Raw genomic sequence first — 23,110 nt, forward strand, 5'->3', positions numbered from 1 at the left:
ATGTGGGCTGGTCTTTTAAAATTCTACCACAACCAACATACTTGAGGGATTTGATGGGGGGTCCTTTATTTCTGTAATCTTTTTAATTTATTTTTGCTCATTATTCTTTATCTTTAGAAATAATGGCTATTCTGTAATTGCTTTGAAACACCCAAGATACATGTTTACGACTCAAAAAAACTTTTCTGCAATGAAATGGAGGGTTGATTTCAAACAACTGTCAAATTATAAAATGGAATATAAAAAAAGATCAACCCTTTTTCGCATGAAACTCAATGTACTATGTTTTGGTAGTATGGTTATAAATCAATAACCATAGTTTGTGTCTTTGATGACTTTTACATTTCATTTTATATAATATAAATTTAAAATATATTTAAATATAAAATTTGAGTGTTTTTTTTGTATCATGTGTATTGAAAAAGAATGATAATTATTAAGAAAATCATTTTCTTTCTGTACAGTAATATTGAAGAATTTCTCATCTATTTTATAGTTTTGTAAAATTAATGCAAGATTTGTTTGAATAGACCAGATGTTTACACAGATGTTAATGGAGCTTACTCTATAATGCTCTACTTTCCTTATTATAAAAGTGCTATAGATTTAATTGACATCTTAATGGATCATGATAATTATTGTCACATAAACTGCTGAGAAGAGCTTACTTAAAAAGCTCCAAGCATGCTCGGAGCTTCCTCGTAAGAATAAATCTATGATCCCTTATATTTTGTTTTAGTCCGATCAATAAATCCATTGCAAAAAAATATATATACCAGTATGTCAATTTCATGTGCTATTTGATTTTGGAGGGGAATACAAAACACACACAAATATTTTGGTTAGGTTTGATCAATAAAAGAATCTAAAAATATATATATGTTGAATTAATGTGCTATTTGATTTGGGAATGTCATTTTAAATGATATTTTTTATTTACAGCAATCAGAGAAAGCCGCCTTGTTAATAAGGCAGTATGTAAAAGATAGCTTATATGACAGAATAAGTACACGACCATTCCTCATCAATATAGAAAAAAGATGGCTGGCATTTCAATTACTTTGTGCTCTCAACCAGTGTCATAAAACAAAGGTAATGACAAGAGTTTGAAGCTTATACCAATGAAAGTTGACAGCAAACCAACAACACAAAATATGAAAAGACATCTAGAGGTTAAAATAAAGTATTTCAAGCTGTAATATCCAGTCTAGAAAAATGATACAAATACAAGTAAAAATCCGAAACCATCAAAGTATAATTACGAAGTTGAGAATGGAAACGGAGAATGTGTCAAAGAGACAACCACTGGACCAAAGAGCAGAAAACAGCACCAATGGGTCTTCAACACATAAAGAAAATCGTGCACCTGGAGGCGGGTTTCAGCTGGCCCCTAAACAAAAATGTGTACTAGTTCAGTGAAAACTCCTAAACATATACATGTAAATGAACCAAAATTTAAAAAAACATACAAGACTAACAAAGGCAAGAGGCATCTGACTTGGGACAGGCGCAAAAATATGGCGGGATTAAACATGTTTTTGTGCGATCTCAACCCTCCCCATATACCTCTAGCCAATGTAGAATAAACAAACACACAGCAATACGCACAGTAAAAAAGATGTGGCAGTTTTATAACTTTCGAGCACCATTACTGTACTCAGATTCAAAAATCAACCAATCAAAATACTGGATTTTATGTTTCAAATACAAATCTTGTAATTGAGCACTGAGTAAAGTTTTATGACCAAGAGCCCTGCCATCAACACTGAATCCTTGAAATAAAAAAACATTAAGATTTGACACAAGGCTCTCACTTAGAAGGTTCCTGGCTTAGAACAGGCACATCTGGCATTAGAGTGGTGTACAATTATCGTACTCTGACTCAGAAATCAACCAATTAAAATACTATTGAATTTTGAACTCCTAGTACTGTTTTATGAACCAAAGGCCTGGTTAAAAAATCTAAAGTACTTTTTCAGGATTTAAATTTCATTAATAAAGATGAAATTGACACTATAATGCTGACACATCATACAACATAAAATAGAAATATAATTAAAAAGTGTTTTAAAAATATAACACTAAAGTTAACTTATGTTAATTTTACCACAATATCAAATGTTTTTATTGTAACCATGGTTATATATTTCAGGTTTACCATGGTGATATAAAGTCAGAAAATGTCATGGTTACAGGATGGACATGGCTACTGTTGTCTGATTTTGCCAGTTTTAAACCTGTCTATTTACCTGAGGTTAGTATTGGGTTATTGGAATACTCTTAAATTCAGATATTTATACTCCCGCTTAAAAAAAGGGGGGGTATACTGTTTTACCTCTGCCTGTCCTTCCGTCAGTCCATCCGTCAGTCCGTCAGTCTGTCCGTCCCATTTATCGTCGCATTTTTCTCAGGAACTACTTGACAAGGATTTCTGAAATTTGGTTTCAGGGTTTATATAAGTAAGTTAAACTGTGTGATGCGTTATCAGATTCATCACTCAACAACTTCCTGTTTACCGAACACTTGTATTATTTTACACATGATAGCCAAGTTGAAAATTTTCGTCACATTTTTCTCAGGAACTACTTGACAAGGATTTCTGAAATTTGGTTTCAGGGTTTATATAAGTCAGCTATACCGTGTGATGCGTTTTCAGATTCATCACTCAACAACTTCCTGTTTACCGAAATATTTCGGCGGGGGTATCATCAGTGAGCAGTAGCTCACAGTTTTACATGTTTTGCAAGCATTTATTTTTATGGAGATTGTTGAAAAATGGACAAAAATACCTGATTAATTATTATGATTTCAGGAAAATGTTATTATTCAGCATTCTTTGAGTCACTGTGACCTATTTTATAGGCTAAAGTACTTTTACTTCTCTAGGATAAAATTTTTAGCAAATTTTTAGGAGCTACAAATTAGAAGCTGATCTATGTTCAAAAAAATAAAATAACAAAAATACTGAACTTCAAGGAAAATTCAAAACTGAAGTTCCTTTATGAAATGGCAAATCAAAAAGCTCATACACATCAAATGAATGAAAACAATGGTCGTATTCCTGACTTGGTACTGTCAAATAGTCTAAACGGAAATCATTAATTTATTTGAATTTTTTCAGGACAATCCTTCAGATTTCTCTTACTTCTTTGATACATCAAGACGTAGAACTTGTTACGTTGCACCAGAGAGATTTGTAGAAGGAGGTTGGAAGACGGCAGAGGTTGGAGGTCAAACTGCTAACCTTGACATTACAGATAGTAGTGATGTCAAAAAAGGAGAACTCACTCCGGCTATGGATATATTTTCTGCAGGGTATGAATTTAAATTGAATGTGAATAATTAAGAGAATATATATATATAATGCTTAGTAAAAATCCAGGATTTGTTTGATGTAGGGGATAGGCACCTCTAAGCATGCTAAGTGCTTCAAAAGGATACATTGTGCATGCTTCACTCGTGAAACCTGTATAAAAAGGAAAGATGTGGTATGATTGCCAGTTAAACAACTTTCCACCGCAGACATAATGACATAAAATTTAGCAAATATATGTCAACTGAGGGCCTTCAACAATGAGCAAAACCCATACAGCATTGCAACCTTTAAAAGGCCCCAATATGAGAAATGTGAAAAAATTCAAACGAGAAAACTAACTGCATGATTTATGTGCAAAACAATGAACGAAAAACAAATATAATATACAGCAATATATTCTTGGATGTAACTCTTTTAACCTTAGAGTCAGCTTAATAACTCCCCAACAAACAAATTCTGGATAATCTCAGCTGCTCTGGAATGGCGATAATGTCCTACTTGTCTTGTGGCAAATTGAACAGGTGATAATCTACCAAAACATACTGTGGATTCATAAATATCCGTTGGATACCAATTTTCGGGGATTTCGTGGGTACTGGCCGGCATGGGAACCACAAATTTATATGTTCAACGAATAACAAATTTTCTTAAGAAATGTATGCAGAAGTTGCCTAAACAATGAAACTAAATATCCATGAAAACTTTTCTTCAATCCACAAAAATTGGTACCCACAAAAAATATTTTTTTTCCTGTTTTTTTTGTAATAAAGTGTATTGAATAATTATTTCAGCTGTGTTATAACTGAGTTATTTACAGAAGGAACCCCGCCATTTGATTTATCACAGTTATTAGCTTACATCAATGGAGAATATAGTCCATGGAAAGTTCTAGAAAAAATAGATGATGGTAGTATAAGGGTAAGTTATCATATACTTAAGGATGTTCGCTACTCTGTTTCAAAATAACAGGTTTTTTAAAGACTGTTATAAAAATTGATAGTATATGAATAAAGGAATTAAAAAAGCAGAAAAAAATGAAGGGTCCATGTGCTTGTTTTCAAGATATAATCCATTGAAAATTTGGTGGGAAATGATTCTCTCTAGATTTTTCATACATTTAACATTGGAACTTTTTTTCTTCAAAACTATGAAAAATACAAGGATTTTATACGATTTTAAAATATGGCTTTTTAAACTATATGTAATAAAAATATGAAAAGAAAAGTAAGGGTTTGCGGGTTAAATGTTTTAATGGCACTACATGGATAAAACCAGAGGATTCCCAACATCTGGCAACAATTCAAAAACAAGAGGAGCAAACATCCTTAAGATTCCTGAATAGGTGTAATAATTTATTCTGTATTTTATGCCACAGCCACTAGGCAGTTGGGGATATAGCATTATCAATGTCTGTCACACTGTCATTTTGAAATAGTATAGTTATTTTGAAATTCTTGGTATTAAAGCTGCTGGGAAGAGCCTACTTAAAAAGCCCTGAGCATCCTCCAAGCATGCTTGGAGCTTCCTCCTTAGAATAAATCTATGATCCCTTACATCTGCAGATTTGGAGTTGACTTTTTGGTACGTTAATGTTATATAATGACAGTTTGTGCTTTGTTGCAGTTGACTGACATTTTGGGGATTAAGATGAAGGGAGGTTCTTTCATGTTTATGGACATATTTTATTTATCAGGCCAATATCTTTTGAATGTGAAATTACCTCTTCTACCCTCTTTTCCCATTTTCAATAAATTGTGTTGTGAGTAAGGAGGATGCCTAAAATATTGAATATAATGTAATAATTCATAAAATATTTTTTGTAAATACAGTTTTCAATTTGAATAAATTCATGATAAACTTAACAATTTCTACACAAATTGGGTGATTGTTCAGAAACTTCAAAGCTCATTTTCATTTTGTTTTTCAGGACTTGATAAGACACATGATAAAAAAAGAACCAAACCACAGACTGTCTGCTGAGGAATATATGATACAACAGCGAGGCAAAGCTTTCCCAGAATATTTCTTCTCTTTCCTAAAATTATATCTGCAAAGGTTTGCGACAGCACCAATTCTACCTCCAGATGACAGAATTATAAGGTAACTATGACAACTTAATTAGGCACGAAAAATCATTTTTGTATGAAATGAAAGATTAAGAATTTTTTTAATGTTTATTTTGAATAATAACGTAATTGTATGAAGTAAAGATAGAAGGGTATATTTTGCCTGTTTTTTCGGATAAGAAATTCCTTTTTTTGTACTTGTGAACTTCCTGGGAAAGGTGCACTCTTATATGCAATTAACGGTTTGTTGGAATTTGATAGCAGAAACAGGCTTAGGTCTGGTTGGACATGAAATGACTGTCCATTTATTTAGATTTAAGATACAATTGCTATTAAATAATATCTATTTACTACATGCAATCTGTAACTGTTTTATTTGTTCTAATGGTACATGTACATTGAACTATCATGACTATACGATTGTGTTAATATGTTGTATGTTTGCTTTTTTTTTTTTTTTTTTTTTTCTCTTATTATTATTTTTTTTACTTGTATTGTATATGAGGGCCTCAGGGATGATTAGTAATTGTAACTAACTGTGTTTACCCTCTTTAAATAAAGAATTTATTATTACTATAATTATTAATGCTGGAAATTGCAGAGTTTTACATAGAAAGCAATATGACCATGAAATTGTGGTTTTTATACCTTTTCATGACTAAATCCTGAAAAATTAATACTCTACATATTAAAATGAATCCTCCTTAAAATTTCTATATACTTACAATTTGTATACTGTTAAAAAACTTAATTTCATGAATACTTTATTTCGTGTAAAAGCCTTTTTAGCCAAGTTCACAGCAATTTATTTTGAAGATTTTCAATGTTTTCATGTAATTTTATAAAGGAAGGCAAAAATATCACTTATTCATGAATATTTATTTTGTCATTATTTTTCTTCTCGTGAAATATTTGTTGGTTTACAGAACATACTTCAATTTCAGATTAAAAAAAGATTTTTCTAAAATAACAAAGAATTTATGTGTGAAAGAAGATCACTGCGAGGAAAATGTTGGACTGGTTCTTGTGCTCTCATTACTGGAATCCAGTTCAAGGAAATTACACGTAAGGAAACATAAATCTAAAAAAACTAACCATTGACTGTCCAGATTTCAATAGTATTCAAAAAAATATTTAAGCAACTAGGTTTATCAATAATTTTCAATGGCCTTCAACAATGAGAAAAACCGATAACGTATAGTCGGCTATATATGTATGGTAATTCTATCTATATCATTCTTTTAAAGAGTTTCGAGAATGATAAAGACTTTTTTATTTCAATGTTTTTGTCAATTTTTGTTTCAGTTTTTATTTATTGAAAGGTTCTTATCATACCCTCCAAAAAAGGATTTTTTTGCTAGGATATATAGGAATAACTCTTTTCATCTGTCTGTCTATGTACCTTGTCAGTGCAACACCTTTTAAATTGCTCGACAAATATTAATGAAACTTTACACAGTTGTAGAACACAAGCTGTGTATGTTCAAAAAGCCTAGTCAAATATATTAAGGGGAGATAATTGAGTTTAGTAACTTTGATACACTTATATTTTGGTGGGGGGGGGGGTATCCTTTTGTGAGTTCATTCACAGTACTAGTTTGCTATGTTTATGGCTAAAATACCCCAAAAAAACTTGTTTTTTATACCCCCGCTTTAAAAAAGTGGGGGTATACTGTTTTACCTCTGTCTGTCCATCCGTCAGTCCATCCGTCAGTCCGTCCGTCCGTCCCATGAATATTTTTCGTTGCATCTTTCTCAGGAACTACATTACAAGGATTTCTGAAATTTGGTTTCAGGGTTTATATGAGTCAGCTATACTGTGTGATGCGTTTTCAGATTCATCACTCAACAACTTCCTGTTTACCTTATACTTTTAGCGGGGCGGGGTTATCATTAGTGAGCAGTAGCTCACAGATTCACTTGTTGTGAATTCTGATTTAATTTTTTTTTGCACATATCCCCCTTTAAAGCGGTTTGTTTTATTTAAACTTTTACAAACACAAAAGTCTTGGTATACACTATGAATCATATCTCTTTTCTTATTTCAGTTTTTTAACACTAAGATAATGGCTCTACAACTTCTACTTGACTTCTCTAAGTACTTAACTACTGACATTATACTGGATAGAATAGTTCCTTATATGGTAAGTTCTGACACAGTTATTGGATTTAGATGATTTATCTTTAAGTACCTGACTATTTAAACTACATATTGATACTGAGTAGAATAGTGTCTTTATATATGGTAAGTTCTGACAGAGTTATTGACCCTGAATGATTTATCTCTAAGCACCTAACAAAAGATATTATGCTGGATAGAATTGTTCCTTATATAGTAAGATCTGACAGGGTTATTGGTCCTAGATGATCTATCTTTAAGTACCTAACTATTCAAACTACATATTGATACTGAATGGAATAGTGTCTTTACTGTCTTATATGGTAAGTTCTGACAGAGTTATTGGCCCTGAATGATTTATCTCTAAGCAAATAACAAAAGACATTATGCTGGATAGAATATTTCCTTATATGGTAAGTTCTGACAGAGTTATTGTACTTTAGTTATGACAGAGTTATTGTCCTTGACCTTTGGTCCCTGAGCTATGACAGAGTTATTATCACTGATCTATGGCAGAGTTATTTTCCCTGGATGATGTATGTCTATGTACCTAACTAACCACAGATATGATACTGGATAGAATTGTTCCTTACATGGTAAGTTCTGACAGAGTTATTGACCATGGAAGATGTATCTTTAAGTACCCAACTACAGATGTGATACTGGATAGAATAGTTCCTTATATGGTAGGGTGTGACAGAGTTGTTGGCCCTGGAAGATGTATCTTTAAGTACCCAACTACAGATATTATACTGGATACAATGTTTCCTTATATAGTAAGTTCTGACAGAGTTATTGGCCATGGATAATTTATCTCTAGGCACCTAACTACAGATATTATGTTGGATAGAATAGTTCCTTATATGGTAGGGTGTGACAGAGTTGTTGGCCCTGGAAGATGTATCTTTAAGTACCCAACTACAGATATTATACTGGATACAATGTTTCCTTATATAGTAAGTTCTGACAGAGTTATTGGCCATGGATAATTTGTCTCTAGGCACCTAACTACAGATATTATGTTGGATAGAATAGTTCCTTATATGGTAGGGTGTGACAGAGTTGTTGGCCCTGGAAGATGTATCTTTAAGTACCCAACTACAGATATTATACTGGATACAATGTTTCCTTATATAGTAAGTTCTGACAGAGTTATTGGCCATGGATAATTTATCTCTAGGCACCTAACTACAGATATTATGTTGGATAGAATAGTTCCTTATATGGTAGGGTGTGACAGAGTTGTTGGCCCTGGAAGATGTATCTTTAAGTACCCAACTACAGATATTATACTGGATACAATGTTTCCTTATATAGTAAGTTCTGACAGAGTTATTGGCCATGGATAATTTATCTCTAGGCACCTGACTACAGATATTATGTTGGATAGAATAGTTCCTTATATGGTAGCGTGTGACAGAGTTGTTGGCCCTGGAAGATGTATCTTTAAGTACCCAACTACAGATATTATACTGGATACAATGTTTCCTTATATAGTAAGTTCTGACAGAGTTATTGGCCATGGATAATTTATCTCTAGGCACCTAACTACAGATATTATGTTGGATAGAATAGTTCCTTATATGGTAGGATGTGACAGAGTTGTTGGCCCTGGAAGATGTATCTTTAAGTACCCAACTACAGATATTATACTGGATACAATGTTTCCTTATATAGTAAGTTCTGACAGAGTTATTGGCCATGGATAATTTATCTCTAGGCACCTAACTACAGATATTATGTTGGATAGAATAGTTCCTTGTATGGTAGGATGTGACAGAGTTATTGGCCCTGGATGATGTATCTTAAAGCACTTAACTACCTCACTGTAAATGAAGTACTTAGACCACTTAGCCACCAAGGCTCCTTAATGTGTGAATTGAATTGACTAGTTCTTGGCGTAATATAACTACTTGATTTTAAAGCTCAATGTTAAAAACAGTTTCTATCAATATAAAAATGACTTTTTTCCATTATAAACTTATTTTGATTTAAGAGTTATTGCATTTATTACTTTTTGTCCATTCCAGTTGCATTTTGCAAATGACCACTTTCCTCGAGTGAGAGCAGAGCTTGTAAGAGTAATAACACAGTGTCTGAAAACCATAAAATCTGTACCTCGAAGGTAAATATTATTTTATTATAGATTTCATTGTTGAAATTCAAAACAATGTTTCCTTATATAGTAAGTTCTGACAGAGTTATTGGCCATGGATAATTTATATCAAATTTAAGCATTTGCTTGTCATATTAACAATACATTCATTTAAGAATTATAATTTTTGTTGAGAAAATGTCTCAGGACTTTTCAGATAAAAGACATGTGCGAAAAATTTAATCGTAAACTGCATGAATCATAAGAATTTCAATATATATTACTGGAAGTGTATTTTTGTTTTTAGTGTTAAAAAGTGTTGAGAAATATAGGATTTGCTGAAAATATTTTTTAAAGCATAACCTAGGTTTGGAAAAAATCCAGAGGGTGATGAAATATAAAGGAAAAGATTGCATTTTTATTTAGTGCTGATTTAAAATTTTATTCTTTCTACTTGGGTTATCTTGGGAAAACAATCTTTCTGAACATTACTTTCCTTTTCATTCTCAAAATTTGAAGACCTTGAATATACCAACGAACAATAAAAAACACTAAAACAGAGCAATTTTTAATTAATATTTTCCGTTATAATACATCTCATATGATGAGAAAAAATGAAAACAACACTATCAGGAATGCTCAATGCTGAATATTTGAAATCCAAAGATGTATAAAACCTAAACAATTGAAGAGCTATATGATCATAAACGACCTAAAAATAATAGCCAAATCCATCTAATATCAATTTTGCCTAAGGGAGTTGAAACTTTAGAAAGTGTGAATTTCAAAGAGTTTTTCTTTCTTTTTTATCTGTTTTTTTCATCGAGAGTCAGCTGACATTGCCATAATTTCATTTTAAATTTTTCAGTGATGCCAACATTTTTCCTGAATATATTTTCCCTTCACTGGTAAGTAAATTTTTAAATAAATTTGTATGAATATTTGCCAATTATTTTTTTGACCTGTTGTTAATAATTTAATTGCTTGTTTTGTTTCAACTCATGATTAATTGAAATTTTTATAACATCAGATTTATTTACTATGAATAAAAAGAGATGAATATAAAATTTATTTTTGGCCAAAAAGATGCTTACATTTAATTTGTGATTTCATGACTTTTTATATCTTTCTATGTGGTATTGGTTTCACTCATTGTGTAAGGCTGTACAGTGACCTTTAATTGTTAATTTTTAAGTCATTTGGTCTCTGGTAAAGAGTTCGTCTTATTGGCAACCATCCACAACTTCTTATTTCTGGTTTGCTTATTGTTGAAGGCCGTACGGTGACCTATTTTGTATGAATTAAAGGTATTTAGCACATACCTATTAAAAGGAGAACACTATTAAGAATCTTTTAAAGCTTAAATAACAACCATTTCTCAAACCAAAGTTGATAGCTCCCCCTCACGCTTAAAAATTACTTCATGGTATGTTAAATGATAGGAGGGATATAACATATTTACTGTGAAAAGAGGTAAAATCTGTATTGCTTAAGAATAATGTTACAAAAAGGTTTCAAGCAAGAGTATATATTATCCCCTGCTTTATTCTCCATTTATGTGAACGACTTTATTAAGACCACATGAAAAAACTGTCAGCTATATTAAAATGTTTTGGTATACATGGTAACTAAACTGATAGTTAACAGCCTGATATGAGGTTATGGCATTCAAAGTTAATTTGACATATAAAATTATTAAATTTGACCTTTCCTAATAACATATATAGTTTTACTCTCTTCATTTCAGTCAAATCTGACACAAGATCCATCAGCTATGGTGAGAGCAGCATATGCTGAAAATATTGCACAACTGGCTGAAACAGGCCTCCGGTAAGCTACAGAACAAGTCAGTAAAATCTTATGCTTAGAATACACAATAATTAGTTTGAATAGCTAGCACAAACTGCTGTTTGTGATCAGGGTCCTGCTGCATAGAATACACAATAACTAAATTAATTAAGGTACATGTAAGCCATTTGATTTATCACACATGTTAACAAGTATTTTAATGATCAGGGTATGATGAAATAGTTCAACTGGAGTGATCACTACACTAGACAACTCTGAGGTTGTGTATTGGAACTGTGCTAGTAGCCTTGTGTGTTCCATTTCTATCTTAATTGACAAGGATCACCTGTTTTCATCCAGGAGGTCAAATGATCACTTCATGTACTCACATTTCCTTCTCAAATTAAAACTGGCCGCCTGGTATAATATATCCAAGATCTCTGAAACAAACAAACAAACAAAGAAGGATCAGATCACATATTTACAGACTACAAAAAAAGTTAAGTACAAGGGTTTTTGGGTAATTTTTTTGGGGGGGGGGGATCTTCATTATCTATTGTCAGAATGTCCTTTTATGTAATGTCTCTCCATTTTCATTGAGCTTGCGATGAAAGTTGCAAAAGCAAGACATGGGGATTGTACATTTTGTCGGCAGTAGCAGCAATCTCATCATCAACATTTAGGTTCAGTCTGTGGTTTTATTTTAGGAATACTGTAAATTCAGAAATTATTGCGTGCATTTATTATTGCGATTTTGTCATTTTAGAATAAAATGCGATTTTAATTTTTGCGATATTGAGAAAAATCCTGTTTAGTTCATATCAAAAATTTCAAAATGCGAGTTTAAATTATTGCGATTATAACCCTGTCGCATTTTTCGCAATAATAAAAACATCGCAATAATTTCTGAATTTACAGTAGTAAGTTTTGTCAAACCTTCATGGTACATTATGAAACTTGGACAGCAGATTCTGCATGGTCAAGGAATAGCATCTTGAGAAAAAAGTTTAAATGTTTATCATTATTCCAAATTTTTCTTATAAATTGACTTTTAAAGCAATGAAAGCGCTGTTTCTTTACTTTTTGTGTGTTTCTTTGCTGTGCATGTACTAATTTTGTGTCATGGATGGATACCCCATCTCCTTTGTTTTTCTATTAGTTTTTGGGTTTCAGCACTACACTGACAGCAGCAATCACAGAAGAGATACTTTATTCTGCAGATCACATTACAATTTTTTTTGTTTAAATGTTTCATAGGGCTATTCCATTAAATGTATGTGGGAGGGTAGGATGGGACTTTCAAAATATCCCTACAACCAAGAACCTTTTTTTTTAGATAATTTTGCATAATGGTAGTAGACGCATACTGAAAAAAGACCCATGACCCACATTCAATAATTAAACTTCCCTTCCTACCCTCCCACATACATTTTAATGGAATAGCCCATAGAAATAATCCATAAAAAAAGGCATTGGCAAGCAACATTACATTGTTCAAGTCATACATACTGCATTTAATAGGGTTTTAGAAATGATGCAGAGAAGTGATTTAGAGGAGAAAGAAGAGGATGAAACAGACAGCACAACATTCCAGGTAAACACCAAATTATATTCACACCTGTATCCAAGAGGGTACATCCAGAAAAGCGCTTCGGACGCATGAAATTAATAAACGTGTTGTTTTCAATTTTTTACATCACTGGGACGATACCTCTGCTGGTGGACTATCGGTCTGAGGGTATCATCAGCTCAGTAGTTAGTACTTCGGTACTGACATGATTTATAACTAACTTTTGTAAAATTGTCCGTTTATAAATTTTGAAATTATAAAGAAACTAAGGTTTCAACTCCCTCAGGCAAAGTTGACCTTAGATGAATTTGGCTATTTGTTTTAGGTATTTTTGTCATATAGCTCTTCAACTGTTTTGGTACTTATACATTCCTCGGATTTCAAATGATTGGCATTGAGCGCTCCTGTTGAAGGTAAATCCAGAAAAGCGCTTCGAATGCATGAAATTATTAAACGTGTTGTTTTCAATTTTTCTATCATAAATATGAATAAGTAATGGGTCAGTTCAGGCAGGCAGTAATGCTATAATTTTCTCAATTCCTTTGCCCATAGCATAAACTTGAATATGATGGCTGATTTCCAAGTGGATTCATTTTCATATACATGTACCGTATGTGGTTAAATTTTAGAGGTAGGAAGTGAGATTCAATTTTGCATATCCTGAAAAGTCCTTTGTGATGTGGCTTCTTGAGGTAAAAAATCTATATTTTCACACAAAAAGTTCTCTGAAAATTCTGCCCTTTGCAAACATTTTATAACTTCAAAGCTTTTACATCGTTCTTGTATGGTCTATTGTTCTTCAAATAGAACAATTGGTTAAGTTTAGTCTCCTGTTCAACATTTTAGGTTCACATTATAATTTAGTTCCTCAATTTGAGAGGCATTAGGATATTGAGTCTGAAGGTGGTTATAAGTCAATGAGACAGCAATCCAACCTAAAATAACCAAAAAGACAGGGTGAATATTATGAGGGCTCAAATATTAAAATGTTTTTCATTTTGGTATTGCAAGATTTAAGGTGGTACCAAACACCTCGACTAAAATTAATTTGGCTCGTTTAATTTTCATAAAATTTTGACAAAATATTAACGTTGACCCTTTGACAAATACAAAAAAAAAACACACCCTTTTTCGGAAAAATTACATTGGGTATTTACAGTGTTCTAGAATTCCTATTTCCCGTCACCCGTGGCAAGTTGATTTAGGTATGGGAAAGTGGAAATTCAATACTTTGTTGTCCTTGGCAAGTAAAATAAAATTACAGAAACTTCCTATTCATGCAGATCAAACGGTCGATGAAACAATTGTATTCATTTATTTCAATCAAAGTCTCAAAGCAAGATCGTTGTTGTTGGTGTAAATCATGTAGGGGTTCTAAAGTCTAGGGGAGAGAAACGTGCACACGTGTTTCGTGATCACTGTCATAAATATGCTTGCTAGCTAAGCAAGGGAAATCCGCCATTTCAAGCATTCATCTGATCTAGACTCAAAAAACTAATAACCAGAATGCAAATGGTAAAAGATAATATCCGGATCTCAAATTCGTGATTTTTTGCTTGTATTATTATCACTATTTTGTGCCAATACATTTGAATTACTGATGTTATGTCACAAATAGACATGTGTCAAACTAAACTAATTCATTTCAAAAGAAATACCAGAGTTCATAATTTCAAATTGAACTACATGTATAAACATGCATTGAAAGAAATAACAAAATAATGAAAACATTTTCAAAATAGTATAAAATTAAGGGAAAGTTTATTAAAATTGTGGGAAAGTGAATTTTTGATACAAACTTTCCCGTGGAAAGTTGCAAATGTATAAAAATCCTAGAACACTGGGTATATAGCAGGTTGACAAACACTAATTATATTGAGAAGCTTAATATTTCCTTAACAATAGAATGTGATCAAAATGGTCAGCTGATTTTTACAGAGTTATCTCCCTGTAGAGTTTTAATTTGTTTTCACATTATTTAGGCCAGCTATGACATGGAGCTATTATCTTTACAAGAGACAATTCAACAAAAGGTCGTGACCTTACTGAGTGACCCAGATAATATGGTAAAGCAAGCATTGATGGAGAATGGTATAACCAGGCTCTGTGTATTCTTTGGAAGACAAAAAGGTAATAATCTTAAATTTGATGAACCTATGTGTTTCAAAGTTCATGACCTCACCATATGACAAGGTCATTCTGCTATCAGGAATAAAAAAAAATATGCCTTCACTGTCAATGTAACTTTCTTTGAAAGAAATGTGTTATTTTGCGTTTGACATAATAGTTGAATTAAAATGCCGCATATATAAATAAGGAGATTGATTTATTAATTATTAATATACATTTATTGACTTTTGATAAGGCAGAGTGTGAATGTCATATCTCTGGGGTCGACAAATCAATTTATCAACTGATATCAAAGTCAACAATTGGTTTATTATATGACTTTAATTCATCTCCAATTTTCTAGTTTTTACTCAAAATATTCATCTGCTCCTTGTTTGTATACTAAATATAAATATATAATCTGCCTATGCAGTTGCTAACTTTTACAAGTTGAAATACTCAATAAAATGTATTAAAAAAACTTAGCATTGAAAAAAAGAAGGAGAAAAACAAGAATTTTCATGATGCCATAAATCTTAAGTCATTGATGTTGCCTAGAAAATAATTATTTAGGTACAATTGAGGTGTTTTAAATCTTATATTAACCTCACATACTTTTTTCCCGCAGTGAATATAACATTTTACAAAAGGAGATTTCCTATATATGCTTTTTATCCAATGAGAAAAGAGAAATTTGGCAGTCATATAATAACAGTGTTAAACGCAACTTTAAACACACTTGGCTGTGTCATGAAAGCTAGTTTTTATTAGGAGAGGAAGTCTATGTTATGGGAGAAAATCACCAGCTGATTGTCTCATTGATATAATAATAATTATTTTCCACATCTCCTTAGTTTCACATGGTTATATTTATTTTTTTTATTTACATATCAGCTGTCATAAAGTATAATTCATTCAATATTTTATTGTTTGTATATTTCAGCCAATGATGTTTTATTGTCACACATGATTACATTCCTGAATGACAAGGTAATCTATTATAATTTATGCAAATTTTTTGTATAATTGGCTTATTTCATTGGTCAGCGAGGATGTGATAATTTTCTCTAAAACTTTAACTAGATCCACCAACACCACTGCAACCTTGGCAATCGGTGGTATTCAGAGGGTGGAATTACTTTTGGTGATCTTAACGTGTTTTCACCCTCTGGAATATATGGCATTTTCTTTGCAACTTTACCAAGTATTTAAACATTTTCATTCAGACAAAATTTGCAACAACTCAACAGTGATAAACCTGATAAAATACAGAATTATTCCAATACTTTAAAAAACCTGAACTGAATCTTCCAAAATATGTGTTGCTTGCCTGCTAATATTAATATTAGCATAAAGTTTATATGTTGCAGGGTTAAAAGAACTTAGAATTTTCATTGTCAGGCCTGTATTAGAATCCTGCTGTAAACCAACTAATTATACACCCACTTTAAAAAAGTGGGGGTATACTGTTTAACCTCTGTCTGTCTGTCTGTCTGTCCATCCATCCGTCCGTCCATCCATCCGTCTGTCAGTCCGTCTGTCCGTCCCATGAATATTTTTCGTCGCATCTTTCTCAGGAACTACACTACAAGGATTTCTTTAATTTAATTTCAGGATTTATATAAGTCAGCTATACAGTGTGATGCGTTTTCAGATTCATCACTCATCAACTTCCTGTTTACCGTCAAGTATTTGGGCTGGGGTATCATCAGTGAGCAGTAGCTCACAGTTTCACTTGTTTTCACGACTTTTGCAAGAAGAAAAATAACATGAATGTGAATTGTTAGGAATATTTAAAAAACTTTAGTCTTCCCTTATAAGTTATATATATAAATACATCAAGAAAATTAAAAAAAAAACATAAAAACATATTGCCACATGATCTGCTTAAAAGGGCTAACTGCAAAACCAAGTATGCACAAAAATAAGTTGGTTAACAGATACATGAATTTAATTTTTCAGACTGATTGGAAGTTGAGAGGATCTTTCTTCGACAATATAGTTGGTGTGGCTGCCTATGTTGGATGGCAGAGTTCACCAGTACTTAAGCCTCTGTTGGAGCAGGTAGGGAAAAAGTGAAAATAAAACTTAACATGCATTGAGATATAATTGAAAAAAGAATTAGAAGGAGATATTATGAGGGTCTGAATGGGGTTTACAGAAAAGAAAATAATGGCTTAAATAATGAATAGAGAAAAAATAGCAAAAAATATAGAGATTAGAGATTAATGAGGAGCAAAAGTGTATTGAGGAATAAGGAATTACTGTGGAAAATAAAAGAATTAGGTATTATATATTACTGATTTCAGTAATGTCACATCAAATTTAAAAATGTTTTCTATAATTTTAGGGACTGAATGACACAGAAGAATTTGTAGTATATCGTACACTAAGAACACTACAGTCCCTGACAGAGTTAGGTCTTCTGCCAAAAACCATGCTGCATGAATTTCTACAGGAAGTTGTCCCATTTCTGGCTCATTCTGTAAGTAGGTCTCGAGACCACCTCATTCTGGCACATTCAGTAAGTAGGTCACTTAGACCACCTTGTAGTGGAGGTAACTTTGTGACATTCTGTTTTATGTTTTACTACAAAGAGAGACTGCCCACTTGGAAAAAAAAACATGGTTGTGTAAATGTGCATTCTTATTGCTGGAAACCTACAAAATCTGTGTTCATTCTTAATAAATAACATAGGTTCATCGTGGATGAATTATTATTTGTTGGGTAAAATATTTTTTGAATTTTGTGGATAAAGGAATACAACGAACTTAAAACGATGAACAAAGTACAAATTTCCTATAGGCTGACTTTGTCAAAACAACAAATTCAAATATACATGAAAATATATAATTTTTCGTCAATTCATGAAGATTGGTACCTGCAAAAAGACAACAATCCACTATATATAATGGAGATTTAGGGTTTATCACAATAAGACATCAGCTCAATGAAAAAAAAAATGAACAGATATATAGAGGCCAGCAGCTCTTTTCACAAAATATCTTTAGAGTAAAAGTGCTCATATATTTTCAGTATAACTTATTAAAGATCAATTTCAATCTTAAAATTTTTAGTGAAAAGAGTCACAGTCTTTGACAATATTAATAGACCTGTGTATATACATTATACAATATTTCCACCTCGTAATCTTATTAGGTCTAAAAAACTTGTGACTGAATACAAAAAAAAATCAATGACCTGCAATCAAAAACAAAGGAGTAGAGCCAGGAACCCCAATAAACGGCCCTGTAAAGGTGTTTGTCTCGCCTTGACGGAGTCAAAAAGCGAGACATAGGTATGCTGTTTCCAGCGGCGGCAGCGGCAGCAACAATGTATCAGTTTGTGATTAGTTCTAGTTCATGGTGAACCACTAGTGGTAGGTCAATGATATTTGGTATGCAGTTGTATTAGCATTGGCACATCTCATTACCATGGAGATTATTTGGCCCCGCCCCCTCAGTCAAGGTCTATTGACTTTGAAACTTTTCATAGTTTACATGTATTAGTTTGTGATTAGGTCAATTTATGGGGAACCACTAGTGGTAGGTCAATGATATTTAGTATGCAGTTGTATAAGCATTGGCATATCTCATTTCCATGGAGGTTATTTGGCTCCGCCCCCTTAGTCATGGTCTATAGACTTTCAAAATTTTGCTAAGTTAACATGTATAAGTTTGTGATTAGGTCAGTTCAAGGGGAACCATTAGTGGTAGGCCAATGTTAATTGGTGTTCAGTTGTATAAGCATTAGCACATCTCATTTCCATGGAGAATATTTGGCCGCGCCCCCTCAGTCATGGTCTATTTACTTTGAAACTTTTGCTTAGTTTACATGTATTAGTTTGTGATTAGATCAGTTTAAGATGAACTGCTAATGTTAAGTCAATGATATTTGGTATGCAAATTTATTGGCATTTGCAAGTATCGTTTCCATGGAGATTATATAGCCCCACCCCTGATTATGGTTCATTGACTTTGAAACTTTTACATAGTTTACAAGTTAATGTTTGTGTTTAGGTTTGTTTAAAGGGAACGACTTATAATAAGTCAATGGTATTTGGTATGCAGTTGTATTAGCATTGGCACATCTCATTTTCATGGAGTTTTTTTACCCATGTACCTTCAGTCATGGTTCATCGACTTTGAATATTTGCATAACTTACATGTTAAAGTATTGCTATTTTAATTTCAACATTTGCATTATCAAAATTACAAAAAGGCGAGACATATCTCTGTGATAACAGTTTATTTTTTGTAACTTTAATTATCAAAGTAAATCTAATGTGTATACATGTATTGCTAAATGTATGATATTTGAAAGTATATTAAGAAAAAGGTTTATATCTGCTTCATATTTATATAGATTTTAGCCTAAAATAGGAAAATATTTCATTTTCATCCATTTTCTTAGAAATTTTCAACTTTTTCCACCTTTTTTCATGATTTTATATGTGGCGCCACCCCTCGCCCATTAAAATTTTTGTTGAAAAGTAAAGAATATTTCAGCAAAAATATTTGAAGGCGAAGGGTGGCGCCACTGTTAATTTTTCAGAAAACTGTTATTAATTTTGCAGAATTCTGCAAAAAAGCAAGATTTTACACAATTCACCTACATTGTGAAGTCACAAATATGTCACTAATGATGCAATTGGTGAAAATCTTTTTAAGCTGTGAAATTATTGGACATTTTAGCATAAGTTTTCATCAAATTTTCACCACATTTTTGTAGGGAACAAATTTCAGATTTTTAGGGCAAAAATTATGAGTTAGTGAACCAACTCCTTTTCCAATAAATATTTATTTAATAACTATTCCAAGAATTAGAATATAGAAAAATATTCAACCAGTGACCGAACAACGCATTAATTCACGAATGCGCATGAATTAATTATCAGTGTTGTTGGTCACAAGTTGAATATTTTTATATATTTTAATTTTTTGATTAGTGAATTTTTTTTTATTACATTAACCATGGACTTTTGAATGGAAATAAAGTAGAAAAAAAAGGAACTATATTTTTTTCTAAACATTCTCAATTTTGTTATGCATCATCATTGACAGTGTCTTGACAACACCCAATGTTGTATGATGTCAAAAGAGTGTAATTATCCGATTTATTTTACTGGGAAGTCACGTTTATTCATTGTAAATAATGCAATAATTTATTTTACACTTTTGCATCTATTTTCAGGGTATATGGATTAGACAAGGGGCTGGGAGATCACGGTTATTCATTGTAAATAATATAATAATTTATTCTACACTTTTACGTCTATTTTCAGGGTATATGGATCAGACAAGGGGCTGTGGGATTTATTTCTGCTGTAGCTAAAACATTCAACATTGCAGACATACACTGTAAACTGTTACCACTGGTACAGGTCTTCCTTAATAAATCTGTTCTACAAATCAACAAAGAGGTTAGTTTCTATTTCAATATTAGTCTGATATTTTTTCGTTCTGAAAGATAGTTTTTATACGCCCGTTTACGGGACGATTATGGTATACCTTTGTCAGTCCATTCTTCTATCCGTCGTCAACATGTCAGACAATAACTCAAAAACGATTTAACCAATTTGCATGACACTTTGGCAAATTGTTTATATCTATTGACGTGAGCTCCCTTTTGATTTTTATAAATTTTAGATTTTACGTTTGCGAGTTATGGGGTTTTCTCATTAAAAAAGGGGGATTTTCCAGTTTTAGGACAATAAGTCAAAAATGCTTTGAGCAGTTTTCATGAAACTTTGGTGAATTATTTATATCTATTGACGTAAGCTTCCTTTCGATTATTATAAATTTTAGATTTTATGTTTAATAGTTATGGGATTTTATTCATAAAAAAGGGGGGATTAATAGTTATGGGATTTTATTCAAAAAAAGGGGGGATTTTCCAGTTTTTGGACAATAATTCAAAAGTGCTTTGAGCAGTTTTCAACCCAAAATGAAAACCCAAGATGTCAATCTTTATCATTTTTATTAGTCCCCTAATGACAAAGTTGAAGGGGACTTTAGGTTTTCACTCCGTCTGTCTGTCTGTCTGTCCATCCGTCAGTCCGGAAAATCAGTTTTCCACACTTTTTTTCTTCGTGCTTGAAGATATTGATTTGATATTTCAGTGGTGGATTTACCGGGGGGCACAGGGGGCACATGCCTCCTCAGTCGGGGTCACCAAAAAATTTTCTAACATAGTTTTATTGCTACTGTATCTGCTTATCTAGATATCTAGATCTAAAATCAAGACACAGCTTGATCAGACTTCCTAAACTGGTCGTTAATTAACCCCAGCTTCAACATGCGTGATTTATGGCAACTTATCGATGGGTGTGTAAATATTGACACCTTTGTGTAATGTCTATATCCAAAAGCATTTATGTAAACTACATGTACATCTACATGCTGATTGGAATTAATACGAATATATTTATTGAATTTCTAATACAATATTACAGGATCAAGATCGATTAACAAGAGAAATCTTCTGATCAGGAAAGAAATTACCAACTAAAATCGGTCTGAAAAGAATATGTAAAAATAGATGTTTAGTGTCAGGAATGTTAGTATCGATATGAGATACGTCTTTATTACCAAACACTCACATTGTATATGGTTTCTGGGGAATGTGTCTTTCTCAGAACAGTCTTTTTCGGACTTTATTAAACAACAAACGATTTTTTTAAACTGAATGTCGTGTTTTTTCCCTTTATTTTTTTTATGGAAACCAATGATTTGTCTTTAAAAAAAAACTTTAAGTCCCCTTCCACAAAACATGTATGGTCTGTGCCTTATATATATATCATTAATAAAATGATATTGTACTTTTAGAAAACCTATACTTATATTTGAGATAAAGAACAGCAATAAAAGCGCTGTTCCTTTGCTTATTGTGTGCTTTTTTGCTGTGCATGTACATTGTACTGATTTTGTGCCGTGGATGGATACCCAATATCCATTCTTTTTCTATTATAGTACAGTAATATGTGTATACACAGTTTTTTCTTGTTTTAATTACCATGTATGAGGGTATGAATAGGTTACCATGAATGAGGGTATGAATGGTTTACCGTGAATGAGGGTATGAATGGGGTTTACAGATTAGAGAATAATGGTCAAAAAGTAAAGACTAGAAAAAAATGTGCCCAAAAAATATAGAAAACAGATTAAAGCTGTGATGAACTATAAAGAATAGTGGACAATTGGCAGCAAATAAAAGAGTAGAAAGAAATGGATCCAAAAATAATGAAAAGATATAGAAATGAAGACCTGACGACCTGGTCTGACGATTTTATGCAGAGTTATGGTCCTTGAACTTAGAAAATTGCTCAAATAATCAGTTTTCCGCACTTTTTTTGTCATGCTTGAAGATATTGATTTGATGATTGGTATATAGTTTTATCCTGACAAGTTACAGATCAAGTTCAAATTTTGTTCCTGTCTAATGATTTTGTGCAGAGTTATGGTCCTTGGACTTAGAAAATTCACTCAAATAATCAGTTTTCCTCACTTTTTTTCGTCATGCTTGAACATATTGATTTTCATAATTGGTATATAGTTTACACCATGACAAGTTATAGATCAAGTTAGCATTTTGTTCCAATACAATGAATTTTTAACCGGTAGGGGACTATGTAATGCCAGGCAATACTCACAGAATGCTTGTTTTTGTACCAATTGTTTTGCATTAGTTGATACTGCAGTGTTCCAGCTAGGTCGTTTTCACAGGGCGGTCCGCCCGCCCTTTCCCGAGTGCCGCCCTGTGCCCTTTTTACAGTTTGCAGGGCGCCCTGCCTTTTTTGAAGATCGATTGGTATATTATTTTGTTCGTATTGATATGATCATCCAATTACGAAAAGTTACCTGGCGACAAGTATATGACTTTGTTTACGACCCCAAGCTAATCAACGGTTACAACAGGTGTCATAATCTGTTGTTATAGGTAATCCGTTTATCGGATGGGTCATTTAATGATCATCAACATTAATTCATTCAAATAGAATTGGTCAGTCGGCATTTGTCTTTGAACTTGAAGAAATGTTCATACAACT

General features: G+C 32.4%; 1 protein-coding gene across 3 annotated transcripts in view; it reads left to right on the forward strand.

Moving 5' to 3' along the window:
- LOC127720666 (phosphoinositide 3-kinase regulatory subunit 4-like) overlaps window positions 1–23,110 on the forward strand; it is a 66,500-nt gene that overhangs the window by 5,700 nt on the left and 37,690 nt on the right. For all 3 annotated transcript variants that reach the window (XR_007990919.1, XR_007990920.1, XM_052227378.1), the window contains exons 5-20: window positions 943–1,092; window positions 2,153–2,254; window positions 3,122–3,315; window positions 4,108–4,234; window positions 5,244–5,416; window positions 6,327–6,447; window positions 7,431–7,526; window positions 9,532–9,626; window positions 10,465–10,504; window positions 11,344–11,426; window positions 12,906–12,978; window positions 14,937–15,084; window positions 16,007–16,053; window positions 17,026–17,127; window positions 17,414–17,548; window positions 20,348–20,485. Coding sequence is in view for 1 of the 3 variants with exons in the window: in XM_052227378.1 (XP_052083338.1) it covers window positions 943–1,092; window positions 2,153–2,254; window positions 3,122–3,315; window positions 4,108–4,234; window positions 5,244–5,416; window positions 6,327–6,447; window positions 7,431–7,526; window positions 9,532–9,626; window positions 10,465–10,504; window positions 11,344–11,426; window positions 12,906–12,978; window positions 14,937–15,084; window positions 16,007–16,053; window positions 17,026–17,127; window positions 17,414–17,548; window positions 20,348–20,485 (1,824 nt within the window). In the remaining 2 variants the exon portion in view is untranslated. The remainder of the gene's footprint in view (window positions 1–942; window positions 1,093–2,152; window positions 2,255–3,121; window positions 3,316–4,107; window positions 4,235–5,243; window positions 5,417–6,326; window positions 6,448–7,430; window positions 7,527–9,531; window positions 9,627–10,464; window positions 10,505–11,343; window positions 11,427–12,905; window positions 12,979–14,936; window positions 15,085–16,006; window positions 16,054–17,025; window positions 17,128–17,413; window positions 17,549–20,347; window positions 20,486–23,110) is intronic.

The sequence above is a fragment of the Mytilus californianus genome, unplaced genomic scaffold, assembly GCF_021869535.1.
Source record: "Mytilus californianus isolate M0D057914Y unplaced genomic scaffold, xbMytCali1.0.p SCAF_11, whole genome shotgun sequence".
In the NCBI taxonomy this organism is placed as follows: Eukaryota; Metazoa; Mollusca; class Bivalvia; order Mytilida; family Mytilidae; genus Mytilus; species Mytilus californianus.